The sequence below is a fragment of the Xiphophorus maculatus genome, chromosome 17, assembly GCF_002775205.1.
Source record: "Xiphophorus maculatus strain JP 163 A chromosome 17, X_maculatus-5.0-male, whole genome shotgun sequence".
Taxonomy (NCBI): Eukaryota; Metazoa; Chordata; class Actinopteri; order Cyprinodontiformes; family Poeciliidae; genus Xiphophorus; species Xiphophorus maculatus.
In genome coordinates, this window is record NC_036459.1 from 16,780,925 (window position 1) to 16,807,935 (window position 27,011).

A 27,011-nucleotide genomic window follows, 5' to 3' on the forward strand; every position below is an offset into this window, starting at 1 on the left:
CTTATACTTTTTACTTTTTTTTCTGTTTCATTATCATGGTACAGCTGTAAACAAAAAGGCCTCACAACACAGACTGAAAATTTGTAGTTTCAAACAGCTTCCTCTCAGGTACAGTGTTATTCATGGGAGAGTGTAGCTGTGAACTCTGACCTCAGCGAGAACATCCTGCTTAACGAAGTACGTGAATCTCCCAAAGACTCAAACGAGACCACGGGACTTGAAACTTCACGGTCACTTTAGTTTCCTTCGACTTTTGCCTTCTATTTTTGTTCAACTTTACCAAAACCGTGTCTGTAAAGCATCTTTGTATGTTGAAAAGCACTTATAGTTGAGGCCATTTGTCAGTTTTCACCAAAACGGCACCTTGTTCAGTATTTCTAAGGTCCTTTGATTTCGCTCAAAGTGTCAGCTAGCGAATCTGTGAACAGAACCAGACACTGGGAGGTCTGTATTAGATCTTGTTTGACAGGCGTGTGCGGCAGCGACACTACTGCTTCGAGAAGGCTGCCAAGGCTTTCGTTTCCATCCACCGTCCCCTGACTCCTGATCGGGGGCCACGGAGGGAAACCTAGAATGTTTTTTTCTTTATGGGAGAATACTTTGAATTTGACCACATACAGTGGTCGTAATAATATACTTGTTACACTTGTTAAACCGCAACAGCTTCAGCCGTACAAAGTCAGGTGCACTCCTAAACATCAAGAAAATACCCAGAATTCTTCAGTGTTCAGTAGCACAATGCAGTGTTTTACAATGAAGAACAATGGCAACTCAGCATGGAGCCAATTCCCAACCGAGTCAAGAACCGCTCATCAGAGAGTGCACTGTGTTTCCAACACTAACACATCGAGAAAAACTGTGTCATCTATTTATGGAAGGCCGTTAAAGAAATGTAATTTAAACTATTTTAATATATTTATACAATGTTATATGTATATGTGAATGTATATACAGTATATGTCTGTTTTTAAAGATTTTTGTTTGAACAATTTCATGGAGCTCAAAATCCAAATGAGGTCATATTGTGAAGAGTTTGCTCAGAACATCAGAGTGTTATCTGTTCATTTCTTTAGAAACACTGAATATTCGTCCTGGATGGATTCAGTGGTGAAAGGTCATGGCTGGAGCCACTTTGACATTTTTTTAAGCCCCTGAAGACAGACACAAATCAGCAAACCGTTCTCTTTGGTCAAACACAGAAAGGATGCTGCCTGTCAGTGCTACACTCTTGTTTCAATGAAACAATATGTACATGGTGTAAATAACGTCCCAATAAAATGAACTATGACCTGAAACCTTCACTCTCTGTCTTCTATGTTGTCCGCTTTATAAAGTTGGAGACAAATACCCTGGTATTGGTCTAGATTTGATGTTCGCATCTTAACGTGACATTTGCTCTATTCTGGTCTTTTATCTCTTAAACAGAGCTGAAAACTGTATAAACTGATTGGATTCAACAAGTCTGTATGAATAAATATAACTGATCATTATCAGCACAACAATAGGAGGTAGGCCTGTGTAACCTAATATATTTGAAGGTAATATGTTAAGTGGAGATTAGCTACTGTGATTCTCTTCTAAATCTTTGTTTTTTATCCAATAGCACATCGCTGTGTGCCAGTCTCCGCCTCTCACTCTTCCTGTGACTCTGTCCTATAAGTATCAGAGCTGACGCAAATAAAGGTAAGTCCTAACACCTGCTCCAGGAGTAAAGTCTCCTCCCTTTTAAATAGTTTCACTTTGTTCACGTCTCTAAAGGTGAGTAGTCTACATTTACTCTGTTACTTTAGTAACTTTTTGATAAATTTAAACTTCTTAGAGCAGTTTTACTGTACCATACCTTTAATTTTTGCTTAAACATTAAGTAAAAATTATTAGATATAATAATAATAAGTAAATATTATTGTTAATAGTATGAGGCTCTGATATGAATATACATTTTTTTTTTTTGCCATTCTACCCAGTGGATTAGCTTTTACAAGTTTATTGTAAATCTGTTTTTGGCAATTCTGAGATGCAGTAAAAAGAAAAAATAATAATATGTGATAAGTCATATCAAAAATTATATGACTTTATGCAACTGATATTAGTTTTTATTGTGATAATGAATAAATTGAGAACTTTTTACAGTTTCACATAATCCATTTCTAATCTGCGTCAAACATTCTGTTGGTTGAGCGTCATCGTCATGTTACTGAAGGGCAGCTACTATGTCAGTGAGAAGTTCTGTTGGTAATTAAAGTTCATGCCGAACATCTGAAAGTGTTCATTTTTAGAAAACAACCTGAACTCTGGTCTCTTTCTGGAGTAAGAACAAGATATGAGGCTCAAATCATAATGACTTTCATCTGTTACTGAAGTGAACAGTGTCATGATTACTATTAGGCTGTTTCTCTGTGTTTTCGGATCTTATATAAGCGAAATTATGACACCTGTTTCAACAAATAAATCAGTTTATTGCTGCAATATCAAACTGAATATGTTTATAGTTCTGTATAGTTTGAAAATAAATAAGATGTTTGTGTCAGTTCTAAAGGTTTTACTTTCAGTTGTTCTTTTCTGACTCGCTTGAAACAGGTTTTTAAAACTGGTCAGACAAGTCAGTGGTCCGTATCAAAGTATGAACAACAGAAAAAGTCTTGTCTACAACATCTAATGTTTGACTGTCCTCTAGTCAAATTTCACGCTAGACTTTTTTTGTTGTCCCTCATGTTGACTGCCACATAAAAAAAACTTCCCAAGGTGGAAATATTGTAGTTATTCTTCTGTATGGGTTTGTCAGCTAATAAGTTGACATAATGGATGATTGTAGGTCATATATTGAAAGTTTAATCTGAAAAAAACTATCTCAACCATTCTGAGTTTATACATACACATTTGGCAGAGTGAACAGACAAGTGGACATAATCAAACTGAAAATATAAAAATATTGACCCACTGCCTTCTTTTGTTGCTTTTTATCTGTAAAATATCCATCAACTAGAAGCCTGGTACTAAAATTGTGATATCCAGACACTGATTGAGACAATAATAGCAGCATTTAAACACTAACTCTCTTTTCTACCAAGCAAGGAGAAACATGGCACAGAATATGTAAGCGGCAACATCATAAACTTCAGTTACCTTTAGGTTTCCGTTTCTCACGTCTCATTCTGTATTTTTTACTCAGCAACAGAATGTTTCGTCAAGTGGGACGGAGTTTTCTAGCAAAGATCCTTGGAGTGCCATCTTATTGTTACAGATCAGCATCGCACTGTTTGTGTACAAACAAATTTTCCATCCATCCATCCATTTTCTTACACCCTTGTCCCTAGTGGGGTCGCGAGGTGCTGGTGCCTATCTCCAGCTAATGTTCCGGGCGAGCGGCAGGGTCACACTAGACCGGTCGCCAGTCTGTCGCAACGAACATTTTTTAACATTTTTAAATATTTCAGATTATTAAGTCTCACTGTCCAGTGAAGAGCAGTCTGATGTTAAAACTGAGATGAAATTTTCAGACTACTCAAAAAGACAACAAAAGTCCCAATTAGGATGACAGTAAAGAGCAGTCGTCTTATTTTAAGTGTGAGAAACTGCTGGAAGTGTGAGGCTCATTTTAACCTGTGCTGACAAAACTAAACTGTACATCCTGTCAACACATTAAACATAAAATTGTCTTTTCTATGAAAGCCAAGACTCTAACTTAGTTGCAGAGAGTCCAAACTCCCTCCATAACTAAAATGGGATTCCCTTCAACCTGACCAACAAAAACCTGGGCAGTAGATTTTTGTTGATCCCATTGCCAAGGGTCAGTCCTTTTCAATGGGATGGGTTCTAGAACAGAGATGAAACACTAAAACACAATTACTTAAAACCTTTTTGTTATGATTTCTATATTTTCAGCTCTAAAATGCCCAATGACAAGCTGGCCGGTTCTAGAACTGAGATGAAATGTCTGAACGCTCCTCAAGACGACGACAGCTGGAGCTCCAACAGCAACGACTTTGCGTACTCTGACTTTCCCAAGAAGATTCCTCTCAATGGGTGAGACTCGTCTTCAACATGTCTTCACAAACAGACCAAAAAAAAAAGTTTGATATTTCAGCTCATTTAACACATCTCTTTCTTCTATTAAAGGCAATACCCTGATGCAGATGCAGAGAGTCAAAACTTCCTCTCTGATCATAACCCAAGCAAGAAGAAATATGAAACTGAATATGTAAGTTCAGGTTTATTTATTCCACAATGTAGTTTTTTTTCTACTATTTTTTTTTCAATTCTGTTTTCTCCTCTTCAGCACCAGGGCAGTGCCTCCTTTGGCATGTCCGTCTTCAACCTGGGCAATGCCATCATGGGCAGCGGCATCCTGGGTCTGTCCTTCGCTATGGCCAACACCGGCATCGCCCTGTTTGTGTAAGAACTTGTCTTTTCATCCTAATTTGGCTGAGCGGCATTCAGACAAATGTTGTTTTCAGGTCTCAGGCTATGATATTCCTAAGATCAGCAAGAAATTTTGAACTATTCTGTTCATATTGACTTGCAAACAAAGAAGAAAAACCTCACATCTGAATTAATGTGATGCTACCGGCAACCTGAACCTGTTGGTCTAAGATTCTGTAAAAGACCATCTGGGAAAAATATCAATAATAAAATGTGCACACGCGTGTGTGTGTGTGTGTGTGTGTGTGTGTGTGTGTGTGTGTGTGTGTGTGTGTGTGTGTGTGTGTGTGTGTGTGTGTGTGTGTGTTCCAAGAACACATGCACCTCCAGCATAAGTTCATTTTTCGTTAAAAGAAAGTTATTGGAGGTTGTTTTGCAAATACGCCCCCTGGTGGCTGTTCAATGTATCATGTTTTAGGGAAAATGTTTTGTTGGTGACTGAAAAGGTTTCTGTCAGCAGAAGCCTGGATTTATTTTTTAAATCAGAATTCCTATTAGTCATTACTGTGCCTATTGCACAACTTGTGTCATTGAGCACCAAAGACCCATCAAGCATATAGTTTGTATTTATTTATTGCCGATGAACACAAGTCATTTACAACTGAAGACCTTTTCTCTCTTTTGTGTTTACAGGATTCTCCTGGTTTCCGTTGCCATTTTCTCCTTGTATTCTGTCCACTTGTTGCTAAAGACAGCAAATGAAGCAGGTGAGCACCAGTTCTGACTTTCTAGCAACTTTTTATGTTTTTATCACATTTAAATGTCAAGATTTAAAACTCTGCGTTTTTTTCCTCCTTTTCCAGGTGCTCTTGTTTACGAGTCACTGGGTTACAAGGCCTTTGGGATCCCAGGCAAACTGGCTACTTCCTGCTCCATCAGCATGCAGAACATTGGAGGTGAGGGACTGACCTTTCAGTATAACAGCTATGCATTATAACTAATGCAATGCTTATATTCATCTACCATATTTTTTTAACTGAAACATTTCTTCTCTATGTCCAAATTGGCAGTACAGGCAGAATTAGATAGTTTTTACATTATTAATATTATTATTTCTATGAGTGTCCTCTGACTTTTTTGTATCTCTCAAAATATCAGAAATGACTCTTTTTTCTAAATGTGTAAATTTATGCTAGGGCTGTTGCTAACTTTTGTGTTTATTTTCTTTCTTCTTTTTTATCTTTTATGCAGTCATGTCAATCTACCTCTACATTATTAAATACGAACTCCCTGTTGTTATTCAGTCCTTTACTGGAGCAAGTGATGGGTAAGTAGTTAAATATTTGGTTATTATAACAACTAAACAGAGAAATAGCAGAATTGGTTCTTATTAATTGCATGGCTGCTGTTCATTTCACCATTTGCCACTTAATACATTTATAGGTTTTGTTATTTTAGAGCTGAAATTTCTAGTACAAAATCAAATTATGTGACACTCTATAGTTGTGCTGCTCAACGTGGCAGAATGTTGGAATTGCTCTATTAATTATATTCAGATTTTATCTTCTTAAAAACTTTAATTCCTTTATTTCTGGCAGGAAATTAATTATTTATGACCAAATTTGAACCCAACTAAAGCACAATAGTTGAAAATGAAGTGTTGTTGGATGCAGAGCAGGAGCAAAGAAGAGAGAGAGAAGAACATTCAAACTCCTCCATCAATGATAATGAACAAGACGAGTCCAATTTCATCCAATTGTCTAAAACGTTGAATGAACTGGACTCAGCCAGAGTATTAGGAACGCAGTACTACGTAATCATTGGACTGTAACGTTTATCTCCCAGGCTTTCTGACTCTACGAGCCGACAAAGCTTTATAAAGGAAATGGATTAACTGAAACATTGACGATAAAAGATGGCGTCATCCAGGAGTTTTACTGTGATGTGTCATCTCAGCAGCCTAGATATTTATATGTGGTAAACACTCACATGACCAAGCAAGTGGTATCTGCTTGGTCATGTGACAGTTAAAGTGACTACGGGGCTACATTGGTCGTCTGCTTCAATTAAAATATTGGTAAATTCTGAAATAACAGCAATATATCAGATATCAACATCATCTCAAGTTTTCATATTGATGAGCCCTAATAATTAATCTTCTGTAGCTTAGAAATACCTGGATGAAAAATACACAAAATTTGAAATTATATCCAATGTAATAATAATAATAAAGCAACAGTTTCATAAAGAAAAAAACAGTGCAGCTTGGAGAGAATGTCAAATGAATAATGAAGGCTGTCTTATTCCATGCATAGCACCAGTCAGTTTATAGGCCATGTCTATTGGTTCCCTGAAAAACTATCAAAATCCAGATATTTTTTTTCAGTCATAGAAAGTTTCCCGGACAGAATGTGAAAAGTGGACATGTCCAGTGTAAGGAGGACATTTGATCACTGTTGGAATTAATTTTTATTCACAAACTGATCAGGCCCATTTCTTAAGCATTCCTTGTGTTGGAGACACAAGGAATGTGTGCTTTGTGTCTGCCAGTCTAGAGAGTGATCTGACCTCCTCTGACTCTGAAAAGTCAAGACAAGTGCAAAAATTCTCATTTTGAGTATTCAAACTAATTAATTACATTTTCTCAACAGATTGTGTAACAAATATGATTCTATCAATTTAAAGATGTATTTGTGTGTTTCAGTGAATGGTACATCAATGGAGATTACCTTGTGATTCTGGTCTCAATTATTGTTATCCTGCCTCTCTCGCTGCTCAGGAACTTGGGTAAGGATATATTTCCTAAGTACTAACAAAAGTTGAAACACCAGCTTTAAAACAATTTTTTTTTTTTTTTATCTTACCTCAATAGGTTACCGTGGTTACACCAGTGGTCTCTCTCTGCTCTGCATTGTGTTCTTTCTGATTGTGGTGAGTATGACCCCTCCCTCTTTTATTTCTCCTGTGACTTAGATTTTGTAAATTGTTTCATTAAAGTTTTCAAATCAATAGTTATTTAATTTTTTGAGTATTGTAAAAATATAGTGTAGTCCAAACACTTCTTTCCCTTTATGCAGGTGGTCATAAAGAAATTCCAGATTCCATGCCCTCTGCAATATTTTACTGACTCTGGAAATGAAACCATGCATATGTTCAACAGCGACTACGCCACTACCGATGATGACACTTGCAAGCCTAAATACTTTGTCTACAACTCACAGGTAAATAAATCTCTCACAGATTAAACAGATTTGAATATTTTCAATAATACTCGAGGAATAACTTCTAATGTTTATATTTTTCCATCTCTCCAGACTGTCTATGCTATACCCATCCTCACTTTTGCCTTCGTGTGCCACCCTACTATCCTACCCATGTATGATGAGCTCAAAGAGTAAGTGCTGCTGCATGAATTTAACTCAAAGTCCTATAATGTTTAAATTACACCATTGTTATATTTCTTTAAAGTTTGGTCTGGTGTCTAAATAAAACTCTCCTTCCCTGAACAGCCGGTCACGCCGAAAGATGCAGAATGTGGCCAACGTGTCCTTCCTGGCCATGTTCATCATGTACCTGCTGGCTGCCCTCTTCGGATACCTCACCTTCAACAGTAAGATATACAATAAGATTTAAAAACAACAATGTGTTAGCTTTAGACTGTTAGCAGTATTGAGATATTGTCAAGATGCATGTTGGACCCAAATGCAGCAGGTTGAGACGTCGAGTAGATTTTAAAGATTTAATGAAGAAGAGCTGAACAAATAAATCACAGGAATCACAGGATTATTTAAATCCCATATAATAACAGGAAGATCCACCAAGAAGTGAGACTGGCTGTTCGTCTCAGGTCCAGTAGGTTGACGTCACGACAGACACATTCAGTGTTCATTGTATTTTTCTTACAAGCAGGGAATCAAGTTGGTGGTTATACACCTCTCCATAATCTGCCACCTTATCGTGGTGGAGGGGTTTGAGTGTCCCAGTGATCCTAGGAGCTACACTGTCTGGATCTTTATGCCCTTGGTAGGATCACCCAAGGCAGACAGACAAAGCGCAGCCTGAAGACCCCTTATGATGAGAAGTAGCGTTGGATTTAGTGTTCCATCGCCTGGACTTTAGCTTAAATAACATAAAGCTACATAATTTTTAAAGTTTAATCAGTAATGCTTTTATAACAAATTTATGTCAGATCATGATTTCTTGGTTAATGTCAAGTTGTCATAACGAAGACATTTTGAATAATGTCAACTTTGTATTAAAAGTGTCATGATTTACCGAATGATGCTTTATGACAACAGTCATAAATATTCATGAAGACTTACTCATGTTCATGACAGGTGTTATGTCACGTTTATGTCGGTGTAATGACAGTGTTATTCACAACCCGTCAAATAAAGTGTTACCATATTTATTTGTTTAATGTGTGATGACACGTAGTGATTCAGTACAGGACTACGGGGCTTCATGAACAAGCTGAATGAATTCTTCATTCAGCTTGTTGAATATAATTTAAACTGAAAGAAAATAAAATGCAATTGAATATGCCATTATTAGTGTTTAATAACTTTAGGGTAAGAATGGATTATGATGGGAATTATTTTATGATGGCTGACCTCAGTCCAGCCCTGTTTGGCTGGCTGGTTTGGAGCCACAATTCTTGAGGTTCCAGGGAGCGAGGTGAGCTGAAGAGCTAATGCAACAACACCGGATCCGGGTTTGAAGCCGGGCCAGTTTGTGTCCAGAAGAGGCTAATGATAATTCCTTCTTCTCCTCATCAGTTAGTACTTTAAGGAACGTGAAAATGTAAATATTTAGAAGGTGTCAAATCATTTAGGCTAGATTTGCTTCTTTTAGGTTGGCTTTAAATCTGGTTGTGGGCAAGACATTGTCTCAGAGAGATATTAGGTGGGCAACTGTCATGATGGATTACTATTTTCAGACCCACATGCAGAACACAATTCAGGAGAGGTATATACGTAGGCCTGTCGCGATAAACGATAAATCGATTAATCGTACGATAAATTAAAACTATCGACGTCATTTTAATTATCGGCATTATCGTCTCTTCTGGCCTTTTTCTCTTTATGACACTGAATGAAAAAAAGGCTCAACTCCGGTGCTCTCCACTGACTCCTCCCTTCCTCATTTCCTTAGTGTAAAGCCCAGCGCCACTGCACAATCTTAGAGCTGTCGGACGATTGTCGGCCCATTTTCAAAACCTGACAGACCACACATTACCCGACAGAAATCCTAGGTATAACGGTTCAATCGGATTCGTTCCTGCCGTGTGGTGTCCAACAATGGGCACAGAATAATGGCTACAAGTTCAGTGAACTAATTTTAAAACCGGGCATTAATCAATGCTTTACTACAGTCTACCTGCAATGCATGTGGCTAGTGTCAGCGTAAAGTCCTGACTGAATGAAAATCATTATAACCTATTTACGTCACGTTAACGAAGAACAGCTGAAAAGTTACCGGGTTTATCAACTGCAGTAGCAATTTCACTCCAACTCCTCCCCTTGTCATTTCTATATTCTTTGCATGTTGAATAAACATTAATGTTGTTTCCACATATCATCTCCAATGTCCGCTGGACTTCGGGTTGCGTCTTGTCAGCTGTTTGGGATTCCCCGACGTAATTTCCCCTCAGAAAACACGGAGGAGAATCCGCGCTTTCTGATTGGCTCCCTGTCACATTCAACAGGCTGCGTTAAGCTCCCAGTCGGGGAAAAACCCTGATTTAGATCGGAGCGGCAACGACGATCTACCGTAACACACCACACACTCTTAGAAAGACCAACTTTCTAAGATTGTTGTAAGGGGAAAAATAGGAGCAAAAAATCGTGTAGTGTGAACTATTGCATCAGGTAGTCGATGTGCCCATCTTCTCTATTTAAATCTAATTATTACTGAAGGGCAACATGATATACAGACTTCATAATCTGCACTCTTTTGGTTGAATGCAGTATTTATTTCCACTTTGGCTTTATGTCAGGCATGTCCAAAGTCCGGCCCGGGGGCCAATCACGGCCCGCGGTCAGATTTCATACGGCCCGCAGCTTCGGTTTTATAATGTATTATTTATGGCCCGCCTGCACCGTGAAACAGAATAAATAAATCATAAAACTTGAAACTGTAATTCCTCCTTTCACCAAATGGTGGCAGCACCACTTTAATACTATCAGTCTCTGCCTCCGTGCAGCGAACCGCTCTCCACTCATTTCTGCCATGGCCACTGCAAAGAAAACCAGTTTACAGTGAGGGCCGCCGCTTTCAAGAGAGATGGGAATTATAATACTTCAATGAAAATCAAGCCAATTGTGCTTGTCTAATTTGTAATGAGACGGTTGCCTTGTCTAAGGATTTCAACGTAAAGAGACACTACCAGACTAAACATGCTAACACATACAACAAGCTAACAGGAAGTGACCGTGCTGAAAAACTGAAGCAGCTCCAAGCTGGACTGGCATCACAACAGCGATTTCTTTGGGCCTGTGAGTCAAAAGAAAATACCAAAGAAGCTATGAAGTTAATGTTAATAGCTAAACATGGCAAACCTTCTACTGGAGGTACATTTATCAAAGACTGAGTTATGAAAATGGTGGAGAACATTTTGCCCTGAGAAGAAGCAAGAATTTGAGAAAAATGTTTGCCTGGCAGTAACAGTGTGGCACTGAGAGCTGAGGACATGAAATTGAGTATTTTGAACGGTAACGTCTGTCACTATCAGCAGTGAAGAGCCAAAAAACATTTATGCACCTGGATTTATGGCACTTATTTTTATTAAACTCTTGAGTAAGATTTGGTTATGAACCTGTAGATATTGTAAATGACAAGAGCAAAATTCACTTGTTTTAAGATTTAATAATAACAGACAACTTTGCATTACTTATAACTCCTGTTTAAAATGTTCTTGAGGCAAAGATATTTTTAAACTCATGTAAATTTAAGGTATTTCATACAGTTTGTTCAATGTTATTTGACTCTCCAGATATGAATGAAAGGCAGAATTTGTGTTTTTAGAGTTGTTCTCATTTGCCTGAGTGGCTTATATTTGGTTATTTTGTCATTTGAAAAATAAAGATAATTGTGACAATGAAAATTGTTTTATAACGGTGTGTGAAACTTTTGTAGATAAAAAATGTCCGAACAAACTATTGGCCCCCGGGCATCTTGACTTTATCAAATCTGGCCCTCTTTGCAAAAAGTTTGGACACCCCTGCTTTATGTTGTTTAGTTTTTTTTTCAAGTGCGTTTTTTGTTAATGGAGACCATTTTATTTTCGTTTTTGGTTGTTTTGTTTATTTTGTTTATCAGTTCCAGTGTTTAGTGTTCTTTTGAAAATAAAGTGTATCTATCTTTGGCAAGAAATCACATGGATTATTATGTCATTTCCATTAAATCAGTGTAAAAAGGTCTTCAAACAATATTATCGTTTATCGCAATAATTTTTGAGACAATTAATCGCTCAGCAAAATTTGCTATCGTGACAGGCCTATATATACGGTAATTGGTTTATTGTAAAACGGCAAGCGAAGGTAGTGGAAGCTCTGGTCTGGTCCCGTGAAACGGGTTCACGGAGCGATCGGCTCTCTAAAGAGGCAGAGCAGAATGGTGAGTTCAGGGTTGTCGGAAACGGGAAAGTCACAGAACAGAGTAAACGGAGCTTACTTGTGGTTCGATGGTATGAGATCTAGGAGAGTTTACTGGAAGGTTCGGAGTCTTAGTCTCTTAAGTGGTCCAGGTGGTCCGGTGCTTGACAGCTGGTGTCCAGGAGGGAAACAGAGGATTGCGTCGGAGGGCGGACAGGTGGGCTCGGCGGGGACAAAGGAGCGGTGCAACTGCCAGTCGTGGAATCCGGGGGGGGAACTTGTATTCAGACTGAGGAGGTGAGTCTGGGAACTCGGGCAACCAGTGGGTAGGACTCACGGCGTCACGAGGGGAATCTCGATCAGAGAAGCAGACAGGATCTGTAAGGGCTTCTCCGGGGAAAAACCTGAAGGCAAAAAACAACAGGAAAAGTCACTTGAGGATTCAGATCAACAAGGAAAGATCAGAGGCTAGCTCTAGGAGGCTCAGAGGTACCGTTACTGGCTAACACTCGGGCGCTGAAGGACTGGCAGAGGCCTCCTTTAGTACACGCCGCTGATGAGTTGATCGGGTTCAGGTGTGCTTGATGACGGTCTACACACACTCCAGTCGGGTGAGTATGGCGCCATCTGTCGTAAAAGGTGAGTGTATGCACAGAAAAACCCACAAAGAAGAACCAAAGGACCCCGAACCACAACAGCAACAGCACAAAAACTGCAGAGTTGTGTTCATTATGACTATTTCCTTTTCTGGATGAAACAGAAATTAAATCTTCTATGTAGAAAATATCAAGGGTATTGTTTTAAGTATACTACACATCCATGTCTTATGAGTTAGCATGTCAATGTTTATTAATTACATATAATTGCAGCTGAGTTGGCATTAAATCAAACTGTTCTTGGTTATAAGAAGTAAGTAAATGTGTCAGTTTTAACTAAAGTGATCTCTGTCATATTTCTATTCAGTCCACGTGGGACCTGAGCTGCTCCACACCTACTCAAAGTTCTACAAGCACGATATTCTCCTGCTGGTTGTTCGTCTGGCTGTGCTGGCCGCTGTCACACTCACGGTTCCTGTGGTGCTCTTCCCTGTAAGTATTGAGGATCTACTGTTAATTATCCAGTCAGTCATGAAGACTATGAAGTCCATTGAGCTAATCTTTGTCTGGTTCTGAACAGATTCGTACCTCAGTCGGCCACCTGCTGTTCCCAAAAAAGGACTTCAGCTGGATCCGTCACGTTATTATCACAGTGAGCCTGCTATCAGGAACCAACATTCTGGTCATCTTTGTCCCCAGCATCAGAGATATTTTTGGCTTCATTGGTAAGTAACTGCACATGTTAATATGTATCATCAACTTTCTAACAATGTATTATTGACCTTTTATGATTAACGGCTCAATTTTTCCTCATTCCAGGTGCCTCTCCTGCTGTAATGCTGATCTTCATCCTGCCCTCAGCTTTCTATCTCAGACTGGTTAAGAAGGAGTCAATGAAATCCATGCAGAAGATTGGGGTAAGACATTACTAAACATTTCACAATTTCAATCACATTTTGTTTTTCTAGTAAACTCAATGTGAAATATTGTGTAACTAACAACTTCAAATTAACTGTGAAATATTTTCTTCCACCAGGCTCTGATGTTCCTGATATTAGGATTTGTTGTCATGTTTGTCTGCATGACTCTTATCATCTACGACTGGATCGTGAACTCTATGGAAGACCAAGGCCACTGAAGCTCCAGCTCTTCTGATGCTGGAGCTTCAGCAAAATAAATTCAGGAACTGAATTCATTTTCCGTTTTTAACTTTTATTTTAAAGTTGCTATTTTTTTTACTGTATCAAATATATCCTAAAAAGGACATATTATTTGTCTTTTTTCAGGTAAGCCAAACCTATTCAATATTCCTCCTAACATCCTATGACTTTGCACAGAGGTGCTAAGCTGTGTTAGCATTGACATGCTAACACTATGTACTCCAGCTTAAGTAATACTACTTGTATATTAAAAAGATACATATTTTTTTAATTTAAACTTTTTTCAAAAGACCGTAAAAGAAATATTTTGGAACGTCACATCAATAATTTTCTTATGAAGCATTTGATTCAGTGTGTTATATTCAATTTTTAAAAATTTTAAATAAAATGTTGTATTGAACCTCGATTCTCTGTGTTCATCATGTCTGATGTTGGTCTCTGTTTTCAAATGTCTGTATTTGAGGCAAGACATGCCTGAATACCAAGTAATGTTCTAAATGTGAATATTTTAGCAGGAGTTCCAATCTCGACTTTTCCAAGTTTGATCTTTTATTTTTATTTTTGTCATCTCAAGGAACTTTATAAAGCACTTTCAGTTTATTTCCTGTCATTTAGAACTTTGGTCCACATACAATTCATTCCTGAGCAGAGGAATCAAATACATAGCCACATGTGTCACAATAACAAATTTTGCTGGACAATAAATTGTCCCAGAACTTATTGCGATAAATGATAATATTGTTGTTCTGAAACCATTTTCAAGTAATGTAACGGAAATGGCATAATAATGGCAAGAACGCATTCTTACAAATCAATAAACTTTAAATTCTACTGATAATTTAAACACTGGAACTGGAAGACATTTGAAAAAAACTAAATAAGTAAAGAAAATCAACAAAAACAACAAATAAATTCTGAAGTCTCTGTAAACTTATTTTAAAAAAAACATGGATAGTTGAGAACAAAGAACTAGATTGACGACTTTTATCATTCAGTTTTTGGTAAAAAGAGAAAAACGATAAATCAAGTAAATGAAAATGATTGAGTTTCTTTGTCCAACACAGTTATTTATGTTCATTTGATCTTTTCATGTAAAATGATCAAGGTTATCTAAAAGAACCAGGCACGAATAGTTCTTATTCTTACAAGAAGAAAAACAAGCTTTACCAACGGTGGTGTCAGTTACATTTAAGAGGGACTTTTAATATTAATTTTATATTTTTAATTCTTTCATAAGAATTCATTGCCATTGATTTTCTTAAGTAATATATAAATTTTTTTTCCATAAGAATCTGAATAAAATTTGGTCAACAGATTCTGTAGCTTGGTTGTCTAAATGCAAGGAGAGAACACAAAATAAATGAGCCGTAATATTCCCTCCGGTTTATAAACAACTCAGAGTCTGATGAAAGTAAAGACAGAGGCTAAAGCTGACCACAAAAAAACCCCAGAAAGGAATCAGATATAAAACAATAACAGGGTATGACGACTGTATTGTTTTTGTTCCATATTTTAAATCAGTTTAGTCGGTGGTTTCATTAATTGTTCCTTTTTGGTTGTTTGACTGTTTCCAGTAGTGACGACACATGAAGCATTCATGTTTTATTAGTTGGTTAGCAAAACAACAAATGGTTGAAATTTTAGAATTTATAAATATTAAAACAACATTCAATCTTGTTTTTTTGAAAACTTTGTTGGTACTATTTGGTCCTGTGGCTAAATGTTAGCTTCCACATGCTAACGAGCAGTGGTGGGAAGTAACGAAGTACAAGTACTTCGTTACTGTACTTAAGTACAACTTTCATGTATCTGTACTTTACTTAAGTAGATTTAATAATGGGTACTTTCTACTTTTACTCCACTACATTTTACAGTAAGTATCTGTACTTTCTACTTCACTACATTTCTACAAAAGTGTCGCGTTACTCGTTACATCCAAGTCGCACTGCTCTCTTTTTGTCCGTTAAAATATGAAGTTCAGGGACTTTAAGGTGGCGCCGTAAAATCCAAGCAATAACGTGACTTAGTGTCTGTTGTCACCCATCGCCTCCCCCTTTACTAGCACGCGGAGCTCCAGACATGCGCAGTGGTTTCCTCTGAGCGGGAGAAGATGTCTAACTAATCGATAATAGCTGCATAAATCATAAGATATGACGACATGTAAAACCAGCAGCGCTTCGCTTTCACAGACGGTGGGACTTTGTCCAACTTTTAGCGTCACTTGGAAGGAAAGCTTAAAGAAAGGTAAGATCTGTGGACGTGATGCTAGCAAAGCTAGCTGTACTGAGACACATGTTGCATCTGCGATGAAAAAAAGTTGTCACTCATGCGCTGAATTATTGTGTGGATTCAGGAACGATCCGATTCTTCTGGACGGATCTTTACTAAGGTTGATGGGACTGAAGCCTCACTGAGAGCCGTTCTTTGTTCTTGTATACACTGCAATAGCTATATGTAGCTATATATATATATATATATACACACACACACACACATTTATTTAATTGCCGAATAAGTAAAAGTTGAACGTATGAACACAGAGCATGCTCATTGATTGATTTTGTCTCCTGTCATGGTGGCAAACATGCAGTGGGAGGGAGGATGAGAACAGTCATGGTGCTCCTTCTGCTTGTTGCGCCGTTGGACAGTGTTCATAGTGTTGTTGTAATGTTACAATTACAGTTAATTGCTATGTTTCATGGTTTAATGGTGCAGACAGTTGTGGTTTCTGACATGGGCAATATGGGCAACCGCCCAGGGCGTTATTTTTATAGGGATGGCAGGCGACCTCTGCGGATTGTAGCACAGCGATGAAAGCAAAACAGAATGAAATGAGTTGTAATTGATACTGGTTAAATATATTTCAGCTCTAAGTATTTATATCTAGGTGTTTTTATGGAAATGTGGATCTTTCAGATCAATCTGAGAACCAATTTTGATAGGTGCACTTCATTTTATTGTGTCATGTAGCGCAGGGCGCTGGTCTTGGTCTCGTGTTCAGTGGTCTTGACTACAACTCTGCTACGTGGCTCCTCGATTGCATGTCTTCCCCCCCACACCTTCGTTCCATCCCCTTTCAGTTGGATTTCTTTCTAAATAAATGTCACTAATGAAGTTCATGCTACGTTAGGACAGGAAATAAGATGTTTCCATCCCTGAAATTATGATGCATAGAATCACATGTCTAAGTCTAAACTCTTACAGAGAATAAACACAATAAGAACATGTTTAATCTGTGACATTGTTTATTAAAATGGCACATTTATGATGTATTCAAATTAAATACTATCGGCACACTTAATGATATTAGCGATTAGGTTATGTATTCAGCAAGTACTTTTACTTTTAATACTTAAGTATTTTTAAAAGCCAGTACTTTTTTTACTTTTACTTAAGTAAAATGTTAATGTGGTACTTTGACTTTTACTTGAGTACATTTTTGCCTGTGTATTTGTACTTTTACTTAAGTACATTTTTTGAGTACTTTCTCCACCACTGCTAACGAGCACAGCGACTTGGCTGAAAAGCTTCTCTTGAGCAATTTTGCTCGAGATCACGACGAATTTCGTCTTCATTTTAATAACCTGTAAATATTTTAACAAATTGTACACAAAAACCCTAAAAGACTAGCATAATTATTAGTAGCTTAATAACCTCAATAATTATAGCCGGGTATTAGCTCAGCTCGGAACATAATATATATACTGGTCATGATTCAGGTTCATCACAGCGGGTACAGCACCTCGCGCACGTCTCTCATGAACTGGCCTAGCAACAGTATTTAATAAATTTGTATTAGAAATACAAAGAAATAAAACAATACGTACCTGTACGGAACATAATATGTACTGGTAAGGACTCAGGTTCATCACAGCAGCCACAGCACCTTATGAAGAATAGCATTTCATGTTAACATCAAGCTAACGGAACATTTTACCAGAGTGTTAAACTCAGTGAATCTGCCTCGCGCACGAGTCTGATGAACTGGCAACGAGACGTCTGTGATCACTATAGTGATAACTGCCAATCATCAGCAGGGGGAGCTGTTTCACCCGTTACTCTTGAACTCAAACTAGAAATGGAATTATATACAATATTAACTCTGTTACACTAGCAACACTGGCTACAAAAGGCAGAGCTTACATCTTAGTCCAAAGTGTTAGCATGCTATTGTTTGATAATTAGATATGATTGGTGTTGAAACTCACAATCTATTCTTAATTTATGTGACACAAACAGGGAAAACTGATCATTCACATGAAGAAAGATAGCGGTCAAACACATAGGTAAAAACGTCAAACGTTTACAGAAATGTGGTGGGCAGAAGAAAACTCATATTATTGTATGTATCTCATGAACAACTTTGTCAACTTATCAACGGTTTAAATTTAACACAAGACTTGATAAATAATGTTTTATTTTTCTATTACTTTAAATATGTATACAGATTTACACCGTGTTCCAAATCATTATGCAAGCGATATTTTCTCAGATTTTCCTAAATGGTCAGCTACAGATGCATCGTAACCGGTAAGGCTTCATCAGCTTAGCAACAGTCGGAATCGTTGAGGTGGCAGTAATGACAACTTCCCGACACTAGAGGGCATTGTTGTTAATGAAATGTAATAAAACTGATCTCTTCATGCGAGGACAACGTTTCGCCTTGATTTCAGAAATACTCTTAGACTTTTAGAATAAGTCGGTTCGGCCTATTTCATGATGGCTCGTGTTCTATTAGCTTTCGGAGGTGCACGACCATGTAAAATGTCATTCAAAAAACGTTAATTTCAGCCAGGTTTAACGCAGTATTTTTACCTGGGGAGCGCGCGCTCACTCAACAGGTGTGCGGGGTTTTTTTCTCGGAGCTTTACACGCTGTAAGAGTTTGAACCGGGCAAATTAATTTGTGTAAACACGCAACATAGGTACTAAAACCTTTATAAATTATGTGTTGTTTTTATTTCCGGTTTCGCTCATTTCCTTCCAATTTCAGCACTTCTTCTTTCGGCAAAGCCGCAGCGCATTTACGCACATCTCTATGGACACAGAGACCACAGTGTACTGCAGTCCATCAGTGTCTCACTGTCTCACTCAGTCTTTGGTACAAGATGATCTTTCTTCTGCTCGGTCTGCTTTGCTCCATCTGGGGAGAACCTGCTCAATGTCTGGAGGAGAACAGAGAGTTCAACTTTACAGAGGACCTCCGTCAGCTCGCTGTGGGCAACAACTCTGTTTACATCGCTACAGAGGAGAATCTTTACCAGCTGAGCCGTGACCTGACTCTGATCTACAACCTGACCCAGAGAGGGATCTTAAAGAGCACCGATCAACAGGATAAAGAGGAGTTTTACAGAGACCCCATGAAGGCTGTCTTAAACGTGACTTTCAAAGTTAATGTTTTATTACCATTTGAGAAAAATGACACATTGATCAGCTGTGGTGTGACTGGAAACAAACTCTGTGGTTTCTGTGAAGTTCTGGACCTGAAGAACATCTCTAAACTGGTTTACAGTGAATCCATCCAGATGGGACCTCAGAGGAGAAGCAGTGGGTCTGTCAGCTTTCTGGTGGATGTGAAGGAGGATTCAGGTCAGACTGAGACTTACATTCTGACAGCGAGAGACAAGACAGTGTGTAGCACTGATTTAAAGACAATCAACCTTCAAAACACCGATCATAAACAGCCTGGGGAAATATTTTCCTGGTCTGGTCGATCAGGTGACCTGGGATCCAAACTGAAGCTGATGTAGAGTTTGCTATTATCTCCTTGAAAACAATCAAGGAGACTGATTGTTTTCACAGATTATCTGTCTCATAGCAAACCGTCACAACATGGGGACAACTTTAACAAATATGGAGAAAACATTTTTTATTAAAGTTATATACTGCAGGTTGAATAAAAATCATCAACATTCACTCAATCTCCCGAACCTGAAGCCCCTCTTTCTCCTTTGTGGTACCTTTCAGAGCTTGCCGATGGAGCTCTCTCTCCTGGAAAAACCAGCCAAACATCTGGGTCTCCATGAAGGTCTCCATGAAGACCTCCAAGAAGCGGCGCACGGTCTTGGAAGGGATCGCTTTCCAGAACCCCTCGCGTTGGAACGTGCAGGAAGTGGGTTCCGATTCAGGAATAAAATGCAACTACACAGCATTTTTGAGAAGTCTGGATTGGTTTATGCATATTTTGCATGTTGCCTATGATGGTTGTTCGAGGAGAGAGATATTTCATTAATCTAAAACTAATAGAAAAAATGTAAGCAACCTACTTGCATACTGTATGCAGACTGTTGCATGTAAAATGCACTAGCAGTAAATATTGTGCTAGTATTAGTCTTGGACCAAAGAAAGCAAAGCAGTTGTAAGCCTTTAAAATTTTTATGGGTCAAATAGACTAAAAACATTTTAACAGCAGGGTGGGCCCAATCTAATTTTTTGTCAGTATATATTTATATCTTACTCATAAGGGGCGTAATATTTTGGAGGCACCGCTTTGGATTGAGTGAGACAAAGATTGACTTCTGCTAGGACCAGACATCTCCAGCTCTCATTCAGCTCCCCTTAACTTACTTACTGTTGAAAATGGATCAAAAATGTACCGCACACAGAGCAGAAAATCAGCCAGTACAAGTAATCAGACTTTACTTATTTTATTCTTTTTTAGCGCTAAAAAAGGAGACGCTTACCCTTACAGACTAGGTGTGGATGTGACCGAGTCTATACAGCATCTCATCAAAAACGGGAAGATTCGTTTACTATACTACGGATGCACCTGGTGGTCATCTGATGTCTTACGTCATTTTATCAACTAAGTTTCTATTTCCTGGGAGACGGGAGTCTGAGGAGTTTCTATAGATGTTACAATTACAAAGGGCCTTTGTGTGAGAATATGAGTGTGTGAAAGCATGTGAATGTATTTGAGCTTGATAAGCGCCTCAACAGCTCCCCCTTTTGGTCTCAACGAGACCACACAAAACAAGAAAAATGGAAAATAACGAAAAGAATAAAAGAGGGGGGCTGTACATCCTCGAGTAGACACTGTCCCTTCCGGAAAACTTCCCCCTGAGGCTTCGTCCTCCCGCATCCTCAACCAATGTCTTTATTTCATTTCATCACATATTTTGGGGGTAAAAACGGACAGGGCACCCCTGGCCTCACAGGCGGTGGAAAAAATCACAATGTCCCCCTTACAATCTGGAGAAATGCACAAATAGAAACAAAATTTTGAAGGGTGTTAGGGTTTAGGGAAATGTTAGTCAACCACCCATGGCATGACTATGTCAGCTGTTTCTGTTGTTTTATATATTATATTTATTTTCAATAAAAATGTTATCCGTAGTCTTGTGAGTTTTGTCTTAATCATTTTTGTTGTCATTATTACTTCATATGTCTGATTTTTCATTATATTCATTCTGTAGTTACCTCAGGTCAACGCCATGCCACAGGAGGGTAATGAACTCAAAAGAGCAAAGTCTAAAATTTTGTGTTAGGTTTTGTATGTTTTTTTTTTTTTTTTTTTATTGTTAGTATTTAAAAACAAGATGAAAAGTCACAGCTACGAAGTTGTTACGTTCTACAAAAGTGCTAAGTGAACAAAATGTTAGGATAATGTGTGGAACTTAATAAAAATGCAATAGTGAAGTGTTAGGTTAAAATTATTTGTAAAATCAGTGAAATGTTAGGTAGTATGCAAAAATGAACACATTGTTAGAAGACTAAAAGGTGAGATTTCTATGTAATATGTAAAAGTAAATGAACTACGAAAAGGATGCAAAGTTAATGAAATGGTAAGAAAAGCTTAGAATTCTGAGTATTGAAAGGCACAGAACAATGAACACATTCGTAAAACATCAAATCAATAAAGTAAATCAGGATTAAAGGCAGTACACTCAAAATACACTGGCATGATTAAACTAGTATTAAAAGTGAGTAAAAATGTTTTCTGATCAAACTTTAATCATTGTAATGAAATCAAATCACTGCAGCCTCTCTATAGCGAGACCTATCAACGTCAAATCAGTTTCTGCGTGTGTCCAGATGTAGAGCCGGCGCGGTCGCTGGGAAACCCCGACATTGCCTGGAAGGCTTCAGTGTGGGATTTCGGCTGTAACTCGGTCCAACAATCATGGAAGGCGCCCACAGTCTCACACCAAGGCACACCCAGAAAGGATTGGACTTCATTCTGCAAGAAAAAACACAACAAAAGCGAAATCAATGGATTATATAAAGAACATTAAAGTGAAGGAAAATTTTCTTTTGTCACTGGATACTAGTACTGCCCTTAAACTCTGGCAATCTGGAATTTCACGGTTCTTTCACGTCTCCGGGAAAACATCTGATAGGCAGGTGGATTTCCATCACTACTGCTGCCTTTCTCTATGGTTGAGGTGATGCACCGCACCGCCAATGACCTCAGACAGGGGACACAGCAGCAACCGCAGGTGATCAGGAGGGCAAGGAAAGTTGTCACAGAAAGGAGCAAAGAGATGATGATTTCTTTATATTTTCCAAACAGATCAGTGAACCACTTATCCAAGGGGTTTGAAACTCCAGAGTGCTCATGCATCGTTTTACTAAGGGCCTTAAGTCCTTCTAGCGCCTTGGTCACTGTTAATTTAGTTTGTGCACAAACTTTAGCCAATTTTGTTTTTAAATTTTGATTCATTCGTTCTACTTTGCCTTAGGATTCCGGGTGATAAACCGTACCGAACTTGTGTTTCAAACCAAGATGAGCTTCCACTGTTTGCAGGTCCTTGTTTCTGAAATGTGTTCCATTGTCTGATCTGATTTTTTTCTGGAAAACCGTGCCTGGGGATGTAATGGTTGATCAGACATTTTATGACCGTTTTACTGTCTTCTCTCGCTGCTGGCCACGCTTCAGGCCATCCTGTGAAAGCATCAACACAAACCAACAAATATTTTTTGCCTTGCACCATGTTTATTATGTCAGTGAAATCCAACACAACCTCTTTCCCTGGACATGTGAGTGGAAGAAACTGTCCCTGATGTGGCTTCAAAGTTTTCTTAGGGTTAACCTGTCCACACATTTCACAATTATTTACAAACTGTTTCACCATGTTAATCATTTGGGGTTGCCACCAGTCTTTAAGATTATGCATTATCTGTTTAGTCCCAACATGTCCAACCCCGTGAGCTTCAAGAAGCAGCTCTTGTTTTTTCCCAGGGGGCAGAATTAACCTGCCGTCTGGGCCCCTCCGGCATCCATTTGTGTCAGTGGCCCCTCGTTGCTTCCACATGTTTTTCTCTTCAAGTGGCACCCCCTTTTGGCATCTTATCACCTCCTCCAGTGTGAGTTTGTCATGTAATTCCTCCTCCGAGGAACACACCATGGCCAAATTGGTGTACCCCGCAGCTACTTTAGCTGCTCTGTCCGCTGCTTGATTACCTTTTGCAATCATTGTGTCTGATAAGTTATGACCTTTGCATTTGATTACAGCTACTGTTTTTGGCAATAGCAATGCTTCCGCAAGTTTTTTTTTTGTTTTTTTTTTTTTACCTCCGCCTCATGTTTTATGGTTCGGCTGCTGGTGGTCAGAAATCCGCCCCTCATCCACTGGCAAAGTTCCAAATGCACTGTTCCTGCAACATAAGCGGAATCTGTGTACACATTTACCTGTGATCCTTGGGCAAGCTTTAACGCTTCGATCACTGCTTTTATTTCTCCCCTCTGCGCAGACGCTGTTCCTTCCAGTCTTTCTGCTTTTCTTGTGAGAAAGCCTGCTTTTGTGCTTTCTACTACTGCAAAACCAGCTCTTAGTTCTTGTGTTTGGTGTCTGTAACAACAACCATCTGTGAAGAACTGTCTCACCTCTGGTCCAATCAAGGGAGTTGCTTCCAGGTCTGGTCTTACCTTTTCTGACTTTGCCACAAGTTCTGCACACACGTGTGGTTCTCCTTCTGCAAAACAGTCTGCCATGTTCACGCCTTCGTGTGTGAATGAAATGTTATGAGCTTCCAGGACTTTAGAAAGTCTTTGTTGTCGCAACGCTGTCATGGTGAAACTTTGTGAGTTTACATATGCCACTACACTGTGTGACGTTAACACCAACAGTGAATGTCCCATGACTATGTGTGCAGTTTTTTGTATCAATTTGGCTACACCAGCAGCATGCTGTGTGCAGGGATGATGTCTCTGTTCCATTTTGTCCAAAATTGCAGATAAATACATCATGATTCGTCTCTCACCCCCTTTTTTCTGATACAAAACTCTGTTAACGGCCAGTTTTGTAACAGAAACATCCAGAAAGAACGGCAAAGTGTAGTCTGGCATGGAGAGCTCTGCAGCGGACGACATGTGTTGTTTTACAGCTATAAAAGCTTGTTCTGCCTCAGTTGTCCAAAAGAGGAGATTATTCAGATTTCTCATGCCTTGTTCATTAACCAAGGCTCGAAGAGACTGAGTCAGGTCAGTGTAAGAGGGAATGTAGCTCCTGCTGTAGCCAGTTAACCCCAGAAAAGAGAGCATGTCTTTAACTTTGGAGGGTTTAGGATGTTGCAGAATGGACTGCTTGTGGGAAGGAGACATGCTAGTTGTGCCTGCAGAAATTATCCTGCCCAGAAAAGAAACCTGTTTTCTTGCAATCTGCAATTTATTTTTACTAACCTTGAAACCCGCCTGATGTAGGTGCTGCAAAACCAGGGAGGTCCCTTTAACGCAGGTCTCCGCGGTGGGGGCAGCCAGCAAAAGGTCGTCCACATATTGGATGAGGGTCGTTTGTGGAGGGAGAGGACAGTCCTGCAAAACATCCTTCAGAACCTGGTTAAACAGCCCTGGAGACAGGGCAAAACCTTGTGGCAGCCTGGTGTAACGCCACTGTTCTCCCCTGAAAGTGAATGAAAAGTAGTCCCTGCAGCTTTCAGCTAGTGGGACACAGAAAAATGCATTTGCCAAATCAATACAGCTATACCACTGCTGGCTAAGAGTCAAAGCAGCAATATGTCTCCATGGATTAGGAACTGGCACAGTTTTTGTTTTCAGAACTGCATTTACTGCTCTCAGGTCATGAGCCATTCTGTATTTGCCAGTACCTTTTTTCTCCACTGGCAAAATGGGTGTGTTCCAGTCAGACTGTGAGGGTTCCAGCACTCCAGCCTCAATCAGTCCTGTTATTGTCTCTGCGATGCCCTGTTCAGCTGCGGGTTTGTGTGGATACTGAGGAATCCAGAGGGGTCTCTCAGAGTCCACCTGAAATGGAATAGGAGAACAGGAGACCAGCCCCACATCCGTAGGCGTTTCCGCCCAGAGAGATGCAGGCATAGATGTTATCATATGTTCTGCTGAAGGGTGGTCTGATTTTTCCCTACCGTGATGTCTGGACACCTGTTCATGATGTAGCTCTACTGTTTCAGACCCTGAAAAGCTGATCTTATATGTGTCAAGAGAAGGGGAGAAAGACAAACCTGGCACTGCTGTCGCAATCCAATCTGTGGCTGCCAGGGAGCGTTTCATCATTGGGCCCAATTCTTTTGCTTGGTGCTCAGGGTGCAAACAGAGAGAGATGTGAGGCACAGCTTCATCAGATATTTGATAACATTCTGACTGTGTTTCTGTGAAAGAGACAGCAGCAGCTACACCAACTGGAGCTACATGAATATCTGAGATTTTACCTCCCAGGTTGTTTCCTCCAAAGTGGAAAGGAAAGGTTCCTGGTACCATTCAGAGACGTCTCTGTCGTAGAACAGGGTCACGTGGGGGGGGGATCCGGAGGAGAGACGTAGGAGCACAGACACAGGAGCCAAGGTTTCCAGTCCACAAACGTTGACATTAGATAGCTGGAGGGTAAGTTCGTTAAAAGGCCCCAATATATGTCTGCATACTCAGAAACAACTGGCTGCATGAGAAATTGTCCATCCGTGTGAAAGTTTGCACAAGGGAGGGACGTGCCATCGGGAAATGAAACAATTAATCCATTCACAGAGCACATAATTGTTGCTCCCAGTTTTATCAGTAAGTCTCTTCCTAGCAAATTGACGGGAGTTGTGGGAGAGCTGACAAAAGAATGTTGCAGGTGCTGATTGCCCAGTGTGAAGGTCAGAGGCTTAGTGAAAGGCAGACTTTGTTCTGTCCTTGAGAACCCAGTTAAAGATACAGTTTGTGATGTCAAACTGAGGGGAGAAACAAAGTTCAATGTGCTGTGTGTAGCACCTGTGTCCACCAGGAAGTGTGTTTCTCTCCCCTCCAGTGTTGCTGACAGCATGGGGTCTGCAGTTCCCATGCTGGGCTGTGGGTCTCCAGGGGCGTGTCACTAGATGTTCTGTGTGGGCTCGTTATTCCCCTGAAAAGACTGTCCAGGTATAACATTGGGATTGTGGGGGATCATACCTGGTTCCCCGTGATTTGGTATGGCCCAGCAATGTTTTGCCCAGTGTCCAACACATCCACATCGGTAGCATATGTCCTCCTGCTGTGGTCCCCTGATCCGCGCCCCACGACCTCTCCACGGAGCACCGCCCCCGTGACCGGCCAAACGCCTTCCCCGTCCACGAGGAAACGCTCTGTACCTGTTTTGGGGATATGAAACAGAAAAAACAGAAAGAGGAACCAGTCCTCCCCCAATCTGATTAGTGTTTTGCCAGGAAGTTGCATTTTGTGTGTGGGCTGCAGCACCTACAGCCACAACCATCACATGTTCTTTTTTATCTGTCTTCTTATTCAATTTTTGTTTTGCTTCCTGCAATTGGAGCTTCAACAGTTGAATTTCTAAATCCTTTGTGTCAGACTGCTTTTTCTTCAACTCATCTTGTGCCTTTAATAAGTGATGAAGCAGATGCCCCTCCCATCTAACGTACTCGCACCTTGTTAAATCTGGATTATTTCTCATAGATTGTACAACCTGTTCAGGAACACCTTTCAAGATTGCCTCTCTAAACATTTCAGTTAAGTTTGAGTGTGGGCCTTTTGGATTAATTGTAGTTTGTCCGAGCCAGGTTTCTGCAGCTTTATTTATGTATTCTTTAGGATCCATGCTGTAATCCCATCCAAACCTGGTGATGGGAGTGATTGTGGCCAATGGAAACTGCCTTTTTATTTCCCGTGCCAAAGGTGTGATGAATTGATGTGCTGGAGTAGAATTACTTACATTTTGGGTCCCTGCTGCGTGTTCTATGTCTCTCATAACCATGCCAGACATAGCTCTGCTCATTATTGCTCTGAAATCTCCCAGCGCTAGAGTCATTCCAGGGGTCAGCAGGTCTAACTCTGCCAACCAAAGACTCCCACCAGCTGTAATGCTGGGCAGTTTATCGACTATTGCATCCCTGTCACCTAGAGGAAAGGGAACATAT

The 27,011-nt window shown here is 39.6% G+C and overlaps 1 protein-coding gene across 1 annotated transcript; it reads left to right on the forward strand.

The window, feature by feature from the left end:
* The first annotated feature begins 1,696 nt into the window (after positions 1 to 1,696).
* Positions 1,697 to 14,116, forward strand: LOC102231915 (sodium-coupled neutral amino acid transporter 2-like). The gene is made up of 16 exons (XM_023349821.1): positions 1,697 to 1,758; positions 3,883 to 4,023; positions 4,117 to 4,198; positions 4,277 to 4,392; positions 5,053 to 5,126; positions 5,223 to 5,315; positions 5,611 to 5,686; positions 7,064 to 7,146; positions 7,232 to 7,290; positions 7,437 to 7,580; positions 7,674 to 7,753; positions 7,869 to 7,969; positions 12,918 to 13,042; positions 13,131 to 13,275; positions 13,370 to 13,467; positions 13,587 to 14,116. Exons 2-16 carry the CDS (start codon positions 3,890 to 3,892, stop codon positions 13,686 to 13,688), a joined length of 1,512 nt encoding a protein of 503 aa, XP_023205589.1. The 5' UTR covers positions 1,697 to 1,758; positions 3,883 to 3,889; the 3' UTR covers positions 13,689 to 14,116.
* Positions 14,117 to 27,011: the final 12,895 nt, after the last annotated feature.